The sequence below is a fragment of the Phodopus roborovskii genome, unplaced genomic scaffold (genome assembly GCF_943737965.1).
Source record: "Phodopus roborovskii unplaced genomic scaffold, PHOROB, whole genome shotgun sequence".
Taxonomy (NCBI): domain Eukaryota; kingdom Metazoa; phylum Chordata; class Mammalia; order Rodentia; family Cricetidae; genus Phodopus; species Phodopus roborovskii.
The window spans coordinates 94,006-115,358 of NW_026126447.1; the positions used below are offsets into that span (position 1 = coordinate 94,006).

The window sequence follows — 21,353 nt, forward strand, 5'->3', positions numbered from 1 at the left end:
CTCTGCAAGAACAGTCCATGCTTGTAACTGCTGAACTGTCTCTACAGCTCCGTGCTCCTAGGTCTTCAGACTTTATGTCTATCTGAGGCAGGGCTGGGAACACACTGCTATGCAGGTAGGAACATTCAAAGCCAAGTCCACTCATCCTTCCTGCCTTCTGGTCTCCTTCCCATCAGTCAGGAGAATGGGAAGGAAGGTTCCTGCCTGGCAGATGGTTGCACAAACGAATAAAAACTTGGTGTTTGCAGCACCAAGTCAAAAGCTGGAGCAGGAGCTGAATAACTTGTCATGGTATCTGTTTTAAATTCTTGCTGTCTGGTATACAGCAGGCACCTGTGTGTATTTAAGTTGACTCTTGCCTTATGTTTAGTTATTCTGGCACCACAGAGGTATGTATGTGAGTAAAGCTTGGTCAGATCTCAAGTTCAGTAAGGGCGATGTCATGGCGAAGGAAGGCTGGGAACAAGCTGGTGACCTTGGGTCAGATGCCAGCCTGCTCTGTGCTTCTCACTTCCTCATCTGTCGGGGCAGGGTTGTGTCATGAGGGGATGGCAGAGGCACTGTCACAAGCAACACGGCTTCATTTCATTTCTTGCATGTAAGACTATGGAACATGTGCTGTCAGTGAGCCACACCTCAGGCCTCAATGGTGCCTTATTTCCCTCTCAGTAGCTGCCAGATGGGTTTTCAACTTGGAACTAAACACACGTTTTTAACAGGTCGTTCAAATCTATCATTAATAATTTCAGGCGGTACCAGTGAGGGAAAACTCCAGCCATGGCTATAGATTTTGCATTTCTTTTATTTCTAGGGTCCCATGGAATTGCGAGCTGGCCTCACACTCTGTGTGGCTGAGGATGAGTTTGAATTCCTGATCCTGCCACGACCTTCTAAATGCTGAGATGACCTGTGTGTGTATGTGCAGTGCTTCTGAGAGAGATGCTGGGGTGTGACTCGAGGTCTCCTGAATGCTAGACAAGCACTCTACCAACCGGGCTGCATCCCTACTCTCTTTTACCTTCTGACAACATTGTGTGTGCATGCACGTGTGAGTGTGTGTATGCATGTGGTGGGGTGCATGTGCCTGTGCACATGTGTGTCAAACACGGGGAGGTCAGGTGTCCCTCCCTGTCATTCTCTGCTACTCCTAAGACTGGGTCTCTCACAGAACTTAGAGCTTGGCAGGCAGCCAGCAAGCCCCAGCAATCTTCTTGCTTCCCCTTTCTACCATGCTGTGCCTGGCTTTTTAAACATGGGTGCTGGGCCTATATAGTTGCTCACAACTTTATGTAACTCTAGTTCCAGAGGGTCTGACGTCCTCTTCTGGTCTCTGTGGGCACCAGGCACGCATATGGTGCACAAACAAACATACAGACAAAACAAGAGAAACCATGAAAACAGGTTCACTCAGGTCCTCAGGGAGCTGTGTAGGACAGGAAATGCGGGTACTCAGGAAATCTCTCTGTTGCCCTCTCAATTTGGCTTGAACCTAAAATGGCTATAGAGATGTCATCTAGCAAAATAATGGCAAAAACTGGAGAAATAAAGGGTGATATTTCACAAGAGCAAGAGGGCAACTTGTGGAAAAGTTGCAACAATTCTAAGTTTATATGAACAGCATCCTGGCTTCCAGAGGTGTCTGGTTTGTTTCCTGGCATCTGCATCGCACAGCTCATAAGGCTCAACTGCTTCTTACTCCAGCTCCAAGGAATCCAATGTCCTCTTCTGGCCACTTCTGGCACTTGCACACATGTGGCATTTACATAAACACACATACAAGTAAATAAAAATTAAATCTAAAGAAAAAAACTTGGCTGGAAATGAATATCAAATATAGGCTTTAGAAAATATCCATCTAGTTGACAATACTATTTATAGCAGCATTACTCTTAACAGCTAAGGAGTACATGCAACCCAACAGGTTAACAGACAAAATGTGGTATGTGTATACAATGGAATAATACTCAGCCATCATGAAGAACAAAATTGTGATACATATGACAACATGGCTAAACCCTGCAAACATGCTACACAACATAAATGCTATTCACAACATTATTCCACACATGAAATATCCAGCATGGGAAAACCCAAAGATAGAAAATGCATTCATGGTTGTCATAGGCTGAGAGAGAGAATGGGGGATCGGCTGCTATATGAGCCATATAATGGGTCATTTCAAAATGATAAGTCTTTTGTTATGTAAATTATATCTAAAAATTTAAGTTACATAGATTTAAAACAGTGTTGGGGGGCTGGGGAGATGGCTCATGTATTTATGGCTGGATTGAACTCACCTTGTAGACCAGGCTGACCTCAAACTCACAGAGTTCTGCCTGCCTCTGCCTCCTGAGTGCTGGTTTTAAAGGCCGAACCCAGCTGATAGGTTTCTGTTGTCTGAACATGTGACAGCTCATCCACTCACTTGTCTACTAAAGGACCCCTGAAGTGTTCCTGGGTTTTGATAAGTATGAATAAAAGCTATTATAAACATCCACACAATGTTTGCCTTCTGCCCACACAGAAGCACGATTGTTTCATTTTATGATGAAAATATAATTAGTTTCATTAAGAAGTCGATGTTCGGGTTTCACAAGCTGCTTTGCATTGCTGATAGCCGTGGATGAGGGTTCCCCTTTTGCTTCCCTGGTGGCGTTTGGTGTTGTCGGTTTTCCCATCTTGGCCATGCTGACAGTTGTGTGGTGGCTTCCTGTTTTAACTTTTATTTCTCTCTGGCATATGAGGTGAAGCATGTGTTCATGGGCATACTCCCCACCTGCATGTCCTCTTCAATGGAATACCTGTGAAGAATGCTGGTTCGTTTCAAAATAGTGCTGTTTTCATATTGTTATCCTAATAGTTCTTCATATGCTTTGGACCACAGTCCTTGTATTCAGTGTAGTTTGAAAATATTTCCTCCAAGTTTGTGTACACCCTTCTGGCACAACCTTGCCATGGGGATTTATTCATTTCGGAAGTTTCTTTGTTGGTTATTTGGGGTTTTCTATATCAACACTCAGGCCGCTTGTAAGCAAACCGATTTATTCCTAATCTGTATACCTCTTTTTTATTTTTCTTATTGAATTAACTAGGAGGACTCCCTGTGTGAAGTTGAACAGTAACAGTGGGAGGAAACAACCTTGTTTTGTTTCCCTGCTTTGGGAAGTCTCTGGTTTCTAAATATTGAGTAAAATATATGCTGTTTTTTGTTATACTTTCTCAAGCTGTGTAAGTTTCCTACTTCTAGTTTCTTCTGATTAGTGGTTGCTCAGTACACCTTCAGTTTTAATCTATCTACATGCTTGCATCTCAGGTGTCACCACAGTGGACATGCAATATTTGAATTGTTAAAGAAAAATGAGGTCATTTAAAAATATGGTTTATTACTTTATGTCTGAAGTATTGGTGTAAGTGTACCTTTTGATCTTGTTACTTTTATGTGCATTTTTTTGAGAGTGCATTAGTCACTCATCTCCCACTGGGAGAGGACACTCATTAGGAACAACTTGAGGGTGGAAGGTCTTACTCTGGCTCCTAGTCTGAAGGTCCAGTCCTTCATGGTGGAGAACAGCAGAGTTCCCAGTGGCTGGAGAGTGTCGCTGGGACTCTGCACATTTTAGCATCCTAGGAAGCAGAGAGAGGGGAATGCTGATAACCATCCAGACTCTTTCTTCCCTTTTGCTTATTTTGGAACCTGTGTTGGTGGCACCCATATTCAGAGAAAGGCTTTCCTTCTGATTAACTTTTCTAGAAAAGGCCTCATGGATGCATCCAGAGGTGTGCTTCTAGGTGATTCTAGAACTGGTCAAGTTGACATTCAAGATTAACCATCGCATAGGATCTCATAGCATTGTCCAGGGTGGCCTCAAACTTGCAATGTCCTGCCTCAGCCTCCTGCTTGCTGGGATTTCAGTCTTGAATACCACCACCCCCGGCACCTAGTTACAATGTACTATCTTGCAGTTTTTCTACTGGTCAGCTTCCCCTAAGTTGATCACTTTCCTCCTCAGTTTTTATTTTGGTAATATAAAATATAAAAAATCATTTAGCCTTTGTGAGCCACTTCTTTTAGTGGTCCCCTGATTTCAGTAAGTGTTCCTGGCTGACTGAGGTCTGCCATGTGAGCATTCACACTATTCGCTGGGCAAACTGAGCCAACACTGCCCTTCACTCCACCCCTGCTTGCGTCTGTTTTTTTTTTTATGGGTACAGGTCTCTATATTTGCAAACACAAGTATTATCATGCATGCTTATAGTCAGGCTTCATTTAGGGTTAGCCATGTTACTTTTTCTTGCTTTATATCAGCTTTAAAAGTTATTGTTTTTATATTTCCAGCTTGTGTCTTGCATCTCTTTCTCCTCCTGCTGGGATTAACTTTAGACCTTCTCTTAGTGCAGTGTGGTAGCATATTGAGAATTTCCTGGAATAGTTTTCTTTCAGTACAAATCTTATGGTGACATTTTCAGTATTTGCTTACCTGTCTTACTTTTTTTGAAAGATATTTTTGTTAAGTTTAGAATTCCTGTTTCCTGTATTTTTTTTTCATTTTTTTTCTGTAGCTGTATTCGGGTTTTCCAGAGGAAAATATATATGCATATATATTAATATATTGTGTAAAACATATAATCATTAATAAAAGATATAATTATATATCATACCCAACATATCTATCTCTATCTATCTATCTATCTATCTATCTATCTATCTATTTATCTATACCTACCTACCTATATTACAAGAGGATTTATAAGAGTTGCTTGCAGTCTGTGATCTGACATGTCCAACAATGGCTGTCTCCTGATGGAGAGGCCAAGAACCTGATAGTTGTTCAGTCCATGAGGCTAATGCCTCAGCTGGTCTTTGTTGTGTGTTGGAACCCTGAGGAAGTAGGTTCTAATACAGTGAAGGAATGCCTCAGCAGCAGGATAGATGAACTTGCCAGTGAGTGAAACAGGCAAAAAGCAAACTCTTCTCCCATGTTCTTTTATGTGGACTGCCACCTGTGAGTATGGCCTAGATCAGGGTTGGTCTTCCCACCTCAAATGATCCAGTCAATAAAATCCCTCAGAGTTGTATTCAGCTGCTTGGATTTTAGTTGATTTCAGATGTAGTCAAATTGACAGCCAAGACTAGAGAGACTGGCTTTGAGCTCACATTGATCCTGTTACCTCAGCCTATGAGTGCTATAACTTTTGGCTCTTCTCCAATCTAAATATTTTAAATTGGTTTGTATTCTATTCCATAATCTTGCTTGTTTATCTTCAATCGGTTGGTAATCCTGGCAATTGAGATTTTTGTTTCATTGATCATAGTAGTTTTATAATTTTATCTGACTTTTAAATTACATTTGTTTATCTGAGAATGGTAGCATATACCTTTAGTCCCAGTACTTTGGGGGCAGAAGTAGGCAGATCACTATGAATTCGAGGCCAGTCTGGTCTACATAGTGAGTTTGAGGATAGCTGAGGTTAAAGAGACACTTTCTCAAAAACAAATAAAAACCTTACATTTGTGTGTGTGTGTGTGTGTGGTAGGCACATGTGTTATAGTGTGCAAGTAGAGGTCAATAAAACTTAAAAAGGAGTTGTCTCTCTCTCTGTCCACCATATGTGTCTCTAGGACTGCATTCAAACCATCAGGCTTGATATAATCACCTTTATCTACTAAGCCACCTCACTGATCCTTTTATGTGACTTTTAAAAATGGCTTCCAGTTCTCAGATGAAATTATCCATCTTGTCATCTCTTCTCTTCGGTATTTAATGGTGCACACTGAAAAGTTTACACCTGCTGATTCCAGCTGTTATAGCTATCCCCCACCCCCTCTGCTTTTCAGTCATTTGGTCTTTTGATATTTCTGGTCATTTTTGATTGAATGCAGGCCACTTTTAAATAAACAAGATGAAGAGATATGCAAAGGTCTTTTGTTTTGAGAAGGATTAGTTGAAACTAGGTTCTAGCCTTACATTTCTATGTGAACTGGTCTATTTTATGTGGGTTCCAGATATTCAGGGATTTTAGCTGAAAACCTATATGTATTTATATGGGTATGAGTATATATGTATGTATGTATGTATGTGTATGTATATATGTGTGTGTCTGTGTATATGTAAGTATAAGTGTATGTGTATGTGTGTGCAATTTTGTGTTTATGTGTTATATGTGTGCATATATGTGTATGTGTGTGTATGTTTTGTATATACATGTATATGTATCTATGTGTATGTGTGTGCGTGTATGTGTGTGTGTGTGTGTGTCTGTGTATGTGTATGTACTTAAAGCCAAAATGCCTCCACAGTAATCATCATTATGTTACCCCACTCTGTATGGAAAATTTTGCTCAGCTTTGCCATGTGAACTCTGCTTAGAGTATGATGGCTGTGGCAGAGCATCTCTCTGACATGTCCAAGAGCTTTGTCAGTGTTGTGAGCGGAGGGCGTGGTCAAGTTTATGCTACTTTGCTGTAATCAGATAAATCTGGTTTCTGTGGCTTCCATGGACCTTTTTACTGTTATTTGAAAAATCCTTCAAAAATATGCTGTGTTTAGCCTGAGGGCCCTTTAACAGTTGCAGGCTGGGAACCTCTTCGAAAGCATTCTGTGGAGGAGCTTCTAAATTAAGACACACGTTTCCTTCATGTTCAGAGCAAACAATGTCTGTTGCAGGAAGCAAGTCAAGGGCAGAACCTGGGGTATGCTGGGGAAATGAAGGAGATTGGCCTGTGAGGTGGGGGAAAGGAGGGAGATTGGCCTGGGAGATGGTACACAATGCCTCTCCCCACTGCTTGAAGTGGAGGCCAGAGGGTTCATCATGAGAGCTGGAGAGGAAGAGGAAGTTGGCCCTCACTGAGGCCCAGGGTAGTGGACTGTACCATAGTCAACTGCTAGCCACCTCCCAACTACTATTCCATAACCTATTTGCTTCCCTACAGTCATTTTTCTGGAATATCTTCTAAATATTTCCTACATCCTTGCTTGTTTTGCATGGGGTCTTGCTATCTACCCCAAACTGGGCTTTAAATTGCCATACTCCTATGTCAGGATTACAGGGATTACAAGCCCACACCATTATTCCTAACTTACATAATTGGCATTCATCTTTCTCCTTCTCCTCCTCCATCTATCCTTCTCCCCTTTCCATCCTCCTTTCCAATAACCTTCCTCCTCCATTTCACCCATAGGTTCCTCCACCTTGACACAACCCCGGAATGAAACAATGTGTTTCAGCTTGACCCCAACACTACGAGCCTCATTCTCTGTTTTCTTTCCCACATGGTCCGAGTTAGAATTGGTCACCTGTACCCAAGAAACATCATGACCTGGGCTTCTCCAGTTCCATGCGCTGGTGTTGCCCCTGATCATGTCCATGAGGTTTTCCTGTCCATTAGGGCAGGCTCTGGTTTTATTTCTGTATTTTCCAGGTCTGAAACCATGCAATAGTTTGAATGTAGGAACTTCTAGTGTTAATAACTGTCAGCACCAGTAAGAGACTGCAGTAAGGAAGGTGTGATGGCAAAAAAGGTCTGTGAACATGTGAGCAGCAGATAGAGGGGCAGCCCCACCTAGGACTGAGAGCCAAACTTTGTTGAGGCTATGGCCATGGCTCACAGTCACAGGGAGATTTATTGGCAGAATGCTCTAGAAACATGCTGAACCCTGAGCTAAAAAGCCACCTAAGAAGCTAAAAAGCATCAGGGGGCATCCTTGAAGTGGGAACCCACAACAGTCATCTGTTTCTGGTGTAAGTGATTTCTCCCTGAATAAACATCAGTCAGCCCATATTGTGTCCCGGAATCTTATTTCCCAAGCAATAGTTATCCTGCTATATCAGAGTGTCAGCCTTCCGCCTGAGATGGAAGCCACTGTGGGGTCCCTGCATCTGACAGTGTTCCAGCCCAGACAGTGCTTCATGGCTGTGCTGCCCATGAACTGTGGAGTCCTGGGGCTGCTGATGGCAGGGCACTCCATGATCAGAACCACTATTCACTGTGGCTTTGAGTATAGATGGGTCTCATGGTACGTGAGCAGAATCATGTCCTCTCATTTGAGATGTTTACAGTAGGCATCCCTAGGTACTTGTGAGAGGAACTTAAATGCTGTAGAATAGTGAAAATACCTCTCCTGCAAGGGATGGCAGATCCATGTTATTCCACAGTTATAGGACTCTCAGAAGTGGGCTGATAAGTGGACAAAGAGGAGGGACATGTTCTCTGATGCGACTAAGGACTTTAATTGCAAGCAGCCCCCTCACCACACCCTCCCTGCTTGTATCAGGAGCTGGAGTGACTCATGCTGGTGCCACAGGGATGGCTCAGACCTCTTCCTCCTGTGGTGAAGTTTCTGAATCAGTCGTCATGAATCCTGTCCACTGCCTTCTTCATTCTCATGGAGACCCTCCAGCAGCCACACAGCTCAGAGTACGGGATGTTGCTTCTAGAACCTTCAGGGTCTCCTAAGGTTACATGTCTTAAATACTGGCCAGTTATCGGAGGAGTTGAGTGAATATCTCCTTTGACAACACTTTTGATGAGAACTTATATTCGTATCTGAAAGAATGGAGGAGAAGACAGCTTGGAAAAAAAACTTATTACGAATGAAAAGTCTAATCATAATCATGATTCTGATGATTGTTCATGACTCTAAAAACAGAGTTAGAGACATAGCTTAGTTGCTTGTCTAGCATATAGAAGGACCTGGGTTCAGTCACCAACACTACATTAAATAGGTTTGAAGGTGTACATCTGTAATTTTAACACATGTATATGGGGGCAGGGGATCCAGAAGTTCAAGGTGATCTTGCTGGTTAGTTTCTGTCAACTTGACACAAGCTACAGTTATTTGGAAAGAGTACCTTAATATGGAAAATGCCTCCATCAGATTGGCCTGTCAGCAAGACTATAGGACATTTTCTTGGTTAATGGTTGATATGGGAGGGCCCAACCAACTGTAGGCAGTGTCACCACTGGGCAGGTGGCTCAGGGTTGTGTACGGTTGTATATGAAAGCAGACCGAGCGAGCCATGGAAAGCAAGCCAGTGAAGAACACTCCTCCATGGCATCAGCTTCAGTTCCTGTTTCCAGGTTCCTGCCTCGAGTTCCTGCCCTGACCTCCATCAGTGATGGACTGTAAGCTGAGATAAGCTCTTTCCTCTCTGAGTTGCTTTTGACATGGTCTTAATCACAGCAATAGAAAGCAGACGAATGTAATCAAACCTCAGCTAAATAGTGAGTCTGAGGCCAGCCTAGGCTACAGGAGACCCTGCCTCAAGTAAAACAATTTGCCAAATGACAACAATAGATCCTGCTGGTTTGAGCTAAGATTGACCCCAAATTATGCTAAGTGCTTGAGATTTGATGGTTTGTTACCACAGCAGAATCTAACATAGCTTATTGGACTTTTATGTCTCAGTTCACCCCCCAACCAACTATACAGTAGATGCCATTTTCATTTTTCAGAGAAAGGGCTGCCAGCAGTACACTCAAGCATCTAAGTGACTGATTTTTAAACTTCTCAGTAGAATGGTAGCTGGGGATCTTTACTAAGACCCAGTAACTAATATCAAATGCCTAATACAGTCTGTAGACAGTTAAATTACAGCTTTAGATAACTATTCCCCTTCTTTACCCACAAAGTTTTAAAGAGTCACAGCAAGAAGTAGCTGGGGAAACTGAATCCCCAAGCAGTAACCCAGGCTTGTGCTCATTGTCCCAAGTATGGACTTACTGAAGGACCGTGGCTGATCATGTTGGAACTTTCTTGGGTAGTAGCAGACAGCAGTATTCAGAGTCGACTCACTGACCTTGCAACAGCAACAAAAGATCTTGGATGCCATGTGTTGGCAGTGTTGGGAGGAGGAGAAGGTTAGGATAGCTGGCTGTACAACTCCAATCCCAGAAGTCCATTGTTGTTTAAGCAGTGGGTCACACTGGTCTCCTCCTCACCCACTCTCAAGCCACTTGTGGCTCCCTGTGGCCCCATGGAGTTCCCCTGTCCAGTTCCACCACTCTGAGGGCCAGCCCTTCTTCACTGTCCGGAGTTCACCTGTCAATAGAAGGGTGAAAGTTCTGGTGCTCCTCCTTCAGCCATCAGGTGATGATGGGGGTCATTCCTTAGAGCTCACTGTCTGAGCTCTTTTCTGAATGAGCCAAAGACTATAGCTGACATCCATCCATCCCTTCTTTGCCAGGTCCGCTGACAGCAGAACCATAGTGCATGCAGCCTGTGCACAGATTTTCAGTGAGTTATCTTTGGCTTGCAAGGATGCTGAGTGAGCCTTCAGGACCTGAGACTCTGCTTCTCACCAGGAAAGCAGGAAGAACAGTTTAACCCAGAGGAACATGTGTCTGTCCACTGCTGCTGTGATGGTGATGGTAGATGCTCACAAGCAGTCCCTCTGCTCACTGTCCTCTTTTCTCATGGGCCTCATTGGTTCCAATTTGTTCCAGTTGGGCCTAGGTCTGAGGGAGCAAGGCCATGAAGTTCATTCAAATCCTTGTCTCATTGCTAATTGCTGGGGGGGGGTCTGTGGGCTAGCTCATGCCTGTCCCTGGCCTAAGGGCCACATCGGCAAGAGAGATGGTTGAATGAGTCGTCTTCCCAAGGCTCTGATGTCCCAAGGTGGTATATTTACCATATTCCAATCTCCTTTCTCTATTCCATGTTCTGCTTTAGATCCCTCTTCTCTATAACCAATGCCTCGTTATAGAAAAAGGATGAATTGTGGGTTGGTTGGTATGGGAAAGGAACTTGCAGGAAAATACCCTTCATGACTTTATAAGGAGAGATGATTGAAACTGAGATCATGATTGAGCCTTGAGATGGGAGAACTTGAGAAAGGGGACAGTAGATTGCATCAGGTACTACATGATAAGGACTTAAAGGGGAAAGAGATATGCCTTGAAAACCTTGAAAGGAGCTTCATTGAGAGGGAATGGCACAAGAGAGAGGGATAACTGTCATGGACAATGTGAGGCGGGAGGCCCAGAGAAGAAACCTTCAGAGAAAAATCCCCCCGAACAAAGGAAAATAGGTGACTTTTATATCCTTTAAGGGGGTAGCAGGAGAGTCTGCACTGTGTGTGATTTGGGTCAACATAGTCTAAGTGACAAAGCACATGGAGATGCTAGGTCCTGGACAAGATTAGAAATGATGCAATGTTAGGCAGAGCATGACTTACTAACTCTGTATCAGAGACACAGTATTGGGGGTAGAGGATGGAGGTTGAGAGTATTGGGGTGGACAGAGCTGATTTCAAGCAGTGGGATGTGGCCTCTCAGAGTGACCAGAATCTTAAAGGTTCAGGCCCATGATCTCTCAGTCCCCATTCTGGAAGTTTCCATCATAGTTGTTGAGTGTCAATCACAACACCCTAAGTTTACTCTATGGTTCATTGTTGGACTCTGGCTTCTCATCTACCTTTCCAAACTCCTCCCTCCTTTCCCTCCACACACAATCTGGGTATTGCATTGGCTGTGACACTTTTGCTTTCTTGCTCCTTCTAATTTGTCTTCCTTGAATGAGTTAGATCATATCATTTCCGCCCACAAACCTGCTAGTAGCCACCATGGTGGCTAATCTTGGCTATCAACTTGACATATTTGGGGAGACAGAATCCTGATTAAGGAATCGCCCCCATCAGATTGGCCTGTAGGGGGCATTTTCTTGATCGCTAGTTGATGTAGAAGGGCTCAGCCCAGTGTGTTCGGTGCCACCCCTGGACAGGTGGCCCTGGGTTGTATAAGAAAGTTGGCCCAACACAAGCAGGAGGAAGCAAACCAGTAATTACCCAGTTAGAGAGGAGTTCTGGTTATATAGTCTAAGCTGGTTTCAAACTTGTTATCTTCCTGCTCTGTCCACCCCACTGCTGTGGTTATAAATGTATGGCACGTGCCCAGTTAAAATAGACGGGTTTAAAAAGTTGTTCAACATATATATGTAACACTTTGTGGGTTCTAATCCATGGATTCAATCAGCCATGGATGAAAAAGTTCTGAAAAAAATGTGCATCTGCTAAGTACATAACGACTTATCATTTTCTAAACCACAGAATGTAAGAAGTGTTCCTGCAGCACTAGGTGTTATAAGTAACCTGAGATGGTTTAAAAGGTAGGGTCTGTGTGTGTGCCTGTGCCTGTGTGTGTGTGTGTGTGTGTGTGTGTGTGTGTGTGTGTGTGTGTGTGTGTGTGTGTAGGTATAGGTTAGATGCAAATACTATGACCTATTCATGGGCCTTGGGTGCCCATGTACTTTGGTATCTAAGGCTGCTTTGGGACCAGTCCTCTAGGGTTATCTGAGGATAAGTATTTATGGAGGATTTACTGGTGTCAAGTCCTGTGTGAAATCCTGAGGATCCTGAACAGGAGCAACATTTTTGCATTCAGAGACAGGATGGATCACCATCACTTTTCAGGGCAGAGTGGGTGTCCACTGCATGTTGGTAGAATGAATGCCTGGAGCTTCTCTGTTGAGTAACACTCAATCCTTCCTAGTCCTCCTTCAACTAATGGGTTTTCAGTCCCTAACTGTCAAAACAGCCTCGCTTGGGACTTTGCCATTCATGTTAATGGGGAAGAGAATGGAGTTAATGGAGTGAGGTGTGCTGATGTCATGGGTCATCTAGAGCAGGTCCTTTGGCATCTGAGGCTCATTTTTATTTTGTCCCATCTGTATATATGATTCAGGGTGGTGTCCCACTTTGTCACAGTGAACTAAGTCTCAGAAATGTGATTTTTCCAGGTGTCACAACCCAAAGGGACAGCTTGGATGTCAGTGAATTTTGTATTCTTTTCCATTACTGGGGAGCAGCCTTCACCTTGCCCATGTTAGGCAAATACTCTACCACAGAGCTCATCTAGCTTAGTGCCATTAGTGTGGTGTTGTGGGAAGCCAAAGTCCCTGTTGTCTACTTTCTCACCCTCCAGAGTGTTCAGGAGCATCTGGTGCTCTGAGAGCTGAGGGTTGGGGACTTAAATATCTAGCTTCACCTGAAGATGTACAGAGTGACATCTTGGTCAAGCACACATACTTTTTACTTAAATGGATGTGTGTGAAGTTCTTAATTTCTGTAACATCTTGCTGGATGATCTTGGGCAATTTTTCCCTACTTGAATTTCAGCTAATCTCTCTGTACAATGGTGTGGTAAAACTTGTTTAATGTGAAGATTGTGAGGCATGAAGATCTAAAGGCTTAACATGGCTTCATGCATACAGTAAGCTACTTATGTTACCAAAATATGGTGTCACAGGGGACATTTGTTTGTACTATCTTTGCCCCCCTTAGATTAATGTAGGAACCAAAGAGGAGAACTTTTGTCTTCAATAGGCTATGAACCTGAGGTTTCTAGAGACCCTACAACACATTGGCCCCATGCCTCAAGGTCACTGAGGTTAAGCCAGCAGGCTTCTAGATTTGGGGGGGACCCTTTGAGGTGATCCAGTACAGGTGGGGAGCCAGAATGCAGAAGGAGAAACTGGGTGGAAGCCAAGGATGGGTATTGACTGTTGCTGGTAGGAAGTAAATTGGTGTTTGGGAGTGTGGGGACACTATCATCTTTTAGTGCAGAAATATTTTACCCTCTCACTCTTAGGTCTCACCTTTAAGCTTCCCCCATCTTCTGCTGGCCAAGTGGATAGGAGCCTATGATGTCACAGAGCTGAGAACTGGGAATGTTGGTGATGGGTTCTGGACAGGACCACAGTTCTGGGAGGACGGAGACTGTCTGCTAACCTCTGCAGTGGTTTGTCCCACTGTCTACTATGTATTAAGTTGCTGGAAGGGGAATCTCCTGTCCTTGGATTAGCAGTCTAGCTAGGATGTGCTCATCTGAGCTTGACCTACCGTGTAAATGTAAATGCAGGTGTGGGTCCCTGCCACTGGCCCACCTGCTCAGTTGCCCGTGTGAGGCCACCTGGATACTACTCAACATGGCTGCCTTTCATGTCACTGTCCTAGGTTGGGCATCTTTCTATGATCCAAAGACATGTCGCACTGACTGAGCGGGTCAAAGCACATTGCACTCAAGAAGATATGGCAGGGAAGGGAAGGGAATTCAGGCTCAGTATTACCTTGTGCTCCAGGTAGTCACTATAGCTGTACTCAAGTTACAGATTAGGAAACTGAGGCACAGAGTAAGAGGTTGAAGGTTTTGGAGGGTTAGGCACTGTCGAATCTCTTGTTCTAGTTCTGTTCCCACCCTGTAGGGCATGTCTGTATTGCCTGCCATTACTACTACCCGTAGTACCTCTGTGCTGTCAGGAACAAGCTCAGAGCTGGATGGAAGACTGTCTGCATGGGCAGGACTAGGCCCATTGGATAACTGGGATTATCTCCACCTGAAGGTTACATATCAGCAAGCTCATCTGTTTAATCTACAGTGTGAAGTAATGTGTGCCCAGGCGCCAGGAAATGGAGGAAAGGTATCCTCAGGTGAAAGGACATTCTGCTCACTGCATGTTTTAAACATATCAAAAAAATGAAAAGAATGAAATAAATCCCCAATTCAAAGGAAAAGCACATGACTCAATTGAGATGGCTCAGCTGGTAAAGTAATTGTGACCAAAGCTGATGACCTGAGTTCAATCCCTGGAATTCACATCATGGAAGGATGTAAATGCTTCCTGCAAGTTGTACACACTCTGATCTCCACTTGCACACATTGGCCTGCCCCATCTCAATAAATAATGGAATGTAATGAAAATCAAAAGACAGATACAACAAAGTAATGAAGATTGCCTATAATGAAACCCAGAAATCACACAGAGAACAAAAATAACAAAACCAAACTAATAAATCTCTTGGCAAAACATTACAAACCAATAAAGTGGAAAAGCAGGAACTGAATCAAACATGTGGCTTTGTTTTTATGTCTGTAATATTAGGAATCAAGTCCAGGCCTTCTTCATGCTGGGTCACTGAGCTCCCCACTAAATCCCTTCAACAAGCAATCTAAATTTTCACTCATATAGGATCCCGTGTGCCCTGTACCTCCTGATAACACCCACCAGGGAGGGCACCACACTCCTCCTGGGTCATTCCTGCACCAAATGGGAAGCTTGACTCTGATCCAATGGAAATAATAGACAAATGAACACTTGAAATGTGTGAAAACCATGATGACTGCATGGAATCCATGACACTGGGTAAAAAAAACTCTGAGGCATTTTTGGGATAATTGATGGAATTTGGATTGGAATGTCTTAGTATGAGATGTTTTATTTCCTGGTACCTGCTAGAGTTAAAGGCTGTCCTTTGTCTAAAGAATTGCCCTGTGAAGGATTTAGGGAAGGGGGCAGGATGCTCACTCTCAGATCAGTCAAGAAAGAAGATAAAAATGATACAGTGAACAGGGGAAATGTGTAAACCATTGGTGAATTGAAAAAGTTTTTCGTTTCCTTTTTACTCTCTTATTTTCCATTGAGACAACTTTTCGGTAAATTTGAAATTATTTTAAAAGCTATTCACAAAGTTAAGGTTTTTTTTTTTTTAAATATAGGTTATTTAGAAGTGACAATGTAAGAACTGATAAGATACTTATAAGGTATGGGGGAGGGACAAACAGGAGGGACACGTCCTCTGATGCAGCAAAGGACTTTAATTGCAGGCAGCCCCCCTCCCTGGCTGTGTTAGGAGCTGGAGTGACTCATGCTGGTGGCACAGGTATGGCTCAGACCTCTTCCCTCCTGCAGTGGAGTTTCTGAATCAGACTTCATGAATCCTGTCCACTGCCTTCTTCATTCTCATGGAGACCCTCCAGCAGCTGCACAGCTCAGAACCCCTGTGATGCTGCCGCTAGGACCCTCAGGGTCTCCCAATGAGGCACGGCTGGAAGGCCCAGTGTTCCTGGCAGTAGCGGTTTAGAAGTTTTTTAGGGTATCCTGTTTGTATGTTGTATGCAGTCAGCTCTGAAAGAAGGAAAGCATGCTGTTGGGTGAAGACCTTTGAGCTAGACTGAATGGACTGCTGTGGCTGTATCCATCTGGGATAGGTTCCCAGGTTTCATAGTTTCCCTGGGAGCAGGCTTGGTATTGTTCTGCATGGTGGAGTCACTGGCAGTTCAGTGTCTTGCAAAGCACATGACATAGGACACAGGAGACTTGGGCTTATACTGGCTTAGACACGATGTTTCAAGGCATGCTGCTGCAAAGTCCCTTTCCCAGTATGAATCTCAGCCTACTTGGGCATGGAATATCAGGAAGGGAGGGGTGGGTGAGCCAGTGAGGCCCTCAGCTCCTCATTCTTGATTGAAGTAGAACAGGTAGGCTATTGTATGGAATTTTACCCTTCAACAAACTCATGTTTGCTGCCCAGGCTTGACTGACAGGTGGGTTCTATAGTGGGAAGGTGTAAGAGTGTTCCTTATTTATCAAAGGACCCTGGGGAATAGGGAGCTGTGTGAGGCCATCTGGGCACAGGATAAATCCCCTTCAACACAGCTGCCTTCCTTCTTCATGGTTTATGCTACTGAACTAGGTTGGACATTTGTTCTTCTTTGACCCAAAGACATGTCATCCTAAATGAGCTTTGCTCAGTCTGTTGGCATTTTCAATTATTGTTCATTTGACATTTACCTGGCTGGGTTTGGGGGAACATCAGAAAACAAACCCAATGTGGATCTACCAGTCTGGAACCAATGTTGACCTGCCAGACTGGAACTCAGTGTGTAGCCTCCAAAGTAGAGATTAAGCAGTCACAAAAAAAAAAAAAATGCATGTTCAAGATCACACTATGGTGCCCAGAAGAGTGTATGTGGATGTGGAATGTCTTGTCCTCCCAGACCCGTTCTGTCAATACAATGCCTAACTTGGGAAATTAAAATAGAGTTAGACTCAGGCACTGTTGTTTCTACAGCACTCTCTAGAGTATGAATACAGCTAGCTCACATACCCTTAGGGTCTGGCCATCAGGACAGAACTCCCTTCCCAGATGTCAAGACCTCACTCTGGGACTCACCTTCAAAATCACTGCTGCTGGAAGAGTATCTGTTTTCTTGACCAATGGGGTACTGTGCATTAGTGTGCTCGAGATTTTGTTTGTTGAACTCATTCTTCTGAGACTGCGAACCTGACAACGAGAATTCCATGGGGGTCATGTGGAAAGGCTTGGCTAATCACAGAAGTGAGGGCATTGAACCAACAGAAGCAGCAACAGAAGTAGGCAAACAATAGACCTTATGGGATGGGAAAATCTGAATCCATTCCTCCTTTAAGCAGGTGCTGATTTAAAAAATATCGACTTCTTTCTATTTTTAAATGCAATGCACATCCATTACAACAAGGAAAAATGATCCAACTCATCTCCTCCCAGATATTATCTTTCCCTGAGCATATTTTAACATAGTTCATCAGATTGTGTGTCCTATGTATGTGGTTCATTTTCTTCATATACAGTATAAACATTTTTCCCATTAAAAAAATAGCAGATATATGGTATTCTATTTTATGGATAATTCAAGATTTATTTAATTAGTGGACTATTGTGTGTTTAGACTTTTTTTTAATTTTACTACTGCAAAGGCAGGCATGGATTGTATTTAAGCTTTTATGTACTTCTAGAGTGGTGACAAAGAACTTCAGAGATAGACTAAGCTCCTGAAGCAGGTGTGACAGCTTTTTCACTAGATGTGTAATTCGAGCAAACCACCTCTACTCATATTGCAGCATGGCGTGTTTGTTTTGGATAATAGAGCTACTGTGCAGATTGAGAAATGCTTGTCACAAGTGCATTGTGGCATGGTGGGGGATCTACCTAGAGCTGAACAGCACTACACACATGCTGGTGAATCCAAGATTACACCTCACCATTATCATCTGGGAAAAGGGAGTTTATTTGTAAGGTTTCGTGCCTCACTTCTACTGTGAAACTAATTTCAGAAGCCCTTGAAAGCTCTCATGGTTTTCTGTATGTCCTCCCAAGTTTCTGTGTGTCCTGCCATGAGGATTTCTTCTTGCCCTTTGGCCAGTCCCATCTGTCAGTGGGATGGTGACAGACTTTCACCAGCACTCTGCCCCTGTGAGTCTTAGCTTTGCCCAATCTTGATAATAATATCAGGCTCCTTTCTTCTCTCTCTGAAACTGTTGGTATTGACCTCTGTTTTTTCTGTCCTGAGCCATCAAGAAGGCTGTGATACAAACTGGAGGCTGAGACACCTTCTCTGTTTGTCTCATTCTTTGATACCAAGCAGGTCTCATATTTCTGATGATGAAAATGAGAAGGGATTTGGATGTGGCCTGGACTTTGACCATCATAACTGCAAGTCTTCTTAACAGAAGGCCTTGTCTGAGTCTTACTGAACCCACTCATCTCCGTTTCTTCTCCACCTGTTTTGTGCTAGGCACTCAGGCTCATTGATTTATTTCACACACTCATGATCCCCCAAGTGTATTATGAATATTTCCATTTTATAGAATAGACTAACTGAGGCTAGTGGAGGCATAGATGGATTAAATGACATGTTCAACCTCTGTGGCAGAATTGGAACTCAAAGGGGCATGCCAGATTCGAAAAAGGGGGCTTAACTATTGTCTTATAGTCTTTAGCCTTGTTCCTCAAATTACAAAGTACATCCACATTTACCTGGAGACCACACTAAAACACAGTTTCTGACTCAATAGGTCAGTAATAGGGCCTGGAGATGCACCTCATATATCCTGAGCTGACCTCCAGCACATCAAGTAGTAGAGGATGACCTTGAAACTCTCATCTTCCTGGCTCTACCTCCCAAGGTCTTGTTTGTACAGATGTATGACACCACACCCTGTTTGTTTTAAATGTGCGGCTAGGATTGGACCTAAGGCTTAAGGCATATTAATTAAGCAAGCCCTCTTACCAACTGAGTTTTATCCTCAGCCCACAAAATGCATGCCAAGAAGCTCTCTGGTGATGTCTGGGCTGCAAGACCTCAGGCCATACTAGTTAGAAAGTTTGAGCTTAGCCACCTATCTGCCATCTCATTTTAACTTGGAATTAATTTCAATCAAAAGATGAAGGATATATCCACAAAATCACTCCCCAATCTAAAGCCCAGGAAACATTGTGGAGGAGAGGGTGGAAAGATTTTAAGAGCCAGAGGATCAGGGAGTTGGCTGTGCAATTGTGTCTTCTAATAACGTCAGAAGCTACATCCGTGAGGTTTCCAACGTGACTGCCCAAACATGAGCAGAACAAGGAAGAGACTGATAGGAATATCCAAGTGGAAAGCCTAGAGACTCAGTCCTATACAAAGCAGACAACTGAGGAATGTGGAGAGATGGGGAAATAGTCTTCCTTGGGGGAAGAGACCATACCAATTGTTTATTTAACACCAAACAGTCAGCCCTGAAAACATGCAAATGACATTATACAGACTGAGCAGGTTGTACTTATGTATTTAGGAATATATATGTGTATACTTAATGCATGTATCAGTTAATGAAAAGAGTGGTCATGAATATGAAAGAAAGCAAGAAGGGTTTGGAGCAACAAAAGAGAAGGTGAACACGATGTAATTATATTATAATCTCAAAAATAAAAAGTAAAATAACGATAAAGAAAATCCAGGGTCATTTCAGGAGGAAGATGATAAACAGTGTGAGGTTTAGGGAGGCCAGGCAGGGTGTTCTTGTCTGATACCTACTGTAGGTTGGTTGCTGGTTCCCTTGGGTTTGACTGGGAGACTTGACGCTCTCAATGACAGCTTCCTTACAGTTCCGGCAGCAAGAACAGAATATCTTCGAGGCCAGGTTTTGATAGGCTGCTGCAGGAGGTAAAAGAATGGGGGCAATGGATCCTTGGATCTGAATTTCATGTATTTGTTAGAAATAGTCTGTGACTCCCTGTAGTCAGGAAGTCCATGGCTGCAGTGTGTGTGTGTGTGTGTGTGTGTGTGTGTGTGTGTGTGTGTGTGTGTGTGTGTACATGTGTTCATGTGTATATGTGGAGACTAGAGGGCAACATCAGGTATCTATGTCAACAACTCCCCACCTCAGTTTTTTTTTTTTAGATAGGATCTTTCAATGGACCTGAAACTTGCCAAGTTGGACAGATTGGCTACCTAGCAACTCCCAGGAATCTTTCTGTCTTTGCATCCCCAGCGTTAGGGTTAGAGACACTCTGTTCCATGTTCCACTTTTTATGTGGGTGCTGGGGTCCAGACTCAGGTCTTTATGCTTGCATGGCAATACGTTACTGACTGAGCCATCTCCCCACCTAGAAGCCCTCTTTTCAGGATATTTTCTTTGGGTTCTATACAAAATTTCCTTACCCATAGGGAGGAATTGAAGATTTCACTCTGCCAGCTTTGTTTGCAGTGGAATCACTGGTGTTGAATTTGTGTCCCGTTCACCAAGCAAGGCTGTTTCCTAGATGAACATAAGAGCACAGCTGAAAAGTGCTTGTCCTTCATCTGTGTCTGTACTCTAGCTAGGACCTGTTGCAGCAGAATCCTAGCTCCTGCAGAAGCAGACCCCTGCTCATCAGGTTTCAGATAGCTCTGTGGTCTACCCCATTTCTATGGACATGTTCTTGGTTGTTTTTTTTTAGCCTCCTAGAGCCCTACTCTCACTGTGTGGAAAGCAGGAATGGTGGTAGTGCCCTTTTTTTTTTCTTCAGAAACAAAGTGTTAACTATATGCAAGGTGACTCTATGGTGGTAGGTATGCAGTAAGTGAGAGCCAGTGCTCACTTCATTCCTCTGTATTCTCCTCCAGAGCGTATTGCCTCTAAGTTATCCCAACTCCCCTGTCCCACTGGAACATGGTAAGGAAGTGTATAGGCATGTAGGTTTAATTCCTGGCATGGACATTTGTCATAAGGCTTTGGATAAGCCCCTCAATGGCAACAGGAAGTTAATCTGGGTGATCCCTCCAAAGATCTTTACTGTGCCAATGGTACAAGAGTATAAAGTCTGTTTTAGTTCCAAACTCCTTTTGTATGTCAACTTTTTAAGCCTCTAGATATAGCCTGCTTGTGATCCGTGTCAAAACTTCCTTTTAAGGAATTGTTGCCACAGTATTGATTAGGTGTCTGTCATCATGTCCAATTCACACTATGAGGTGCCTCCCTGGCATTGGCACTTGTTTCTTTTTCTGATTGCTGTTTTGGTCTTAGTTATACATGTCTTACACGAATTATTTCAATAGTCTCCTAACTGGTCTCTCAGTTCTTTTACCATTAATGATTAGGGCAAAAGCTAGGCTTCCCATGTTAATATGTCACACTTCTGCTCCGCATCTTTGGTAGTACAAAGAAATGGACATAATAGATGAAGAAATGTAGTGGTGAAGGAAGAAACAGCAATCCTGGAATAGTGGACATTCTATTTATAATTACAGAAGTTGGGGCCCAAGAGATGAATCAGTGGGTAAAGGCACTTGCTTCCAA

At 43.4% G+C, this 21,353-nt stretch overlaps 1 protein-coding gene across 1 annotated transcript; it reads right to left on the bottom strand.

Moving 5' to 3' along the window:
- Positions 1-15,508: 15,508 nt before the first annotated feature.
- Positions 15,509-20,240, bottom strand: Tex48 (testis expressed 48). Its single transcript, XM_051187961.1, has 5 exons — positions 20,237-20,240; positions 19,610-19,729; positions 17,986-17,996; positions 16,948-17,050; positions 15,509-15,899 (listed from the first exon to the last, which is right to left on the bottom strand). Exons 1-5 carry the CDS (start codon positions 20,238-20,240, stop codon positions 15,796-15,798), a joined length of 342 nt encoding a protein of 113 aa, XP_051043918.1. The 3' UTR covers positions 15,509-15,795.
- Positions 20,241-21,353: the final 1,113 nt, after the last annotated feature.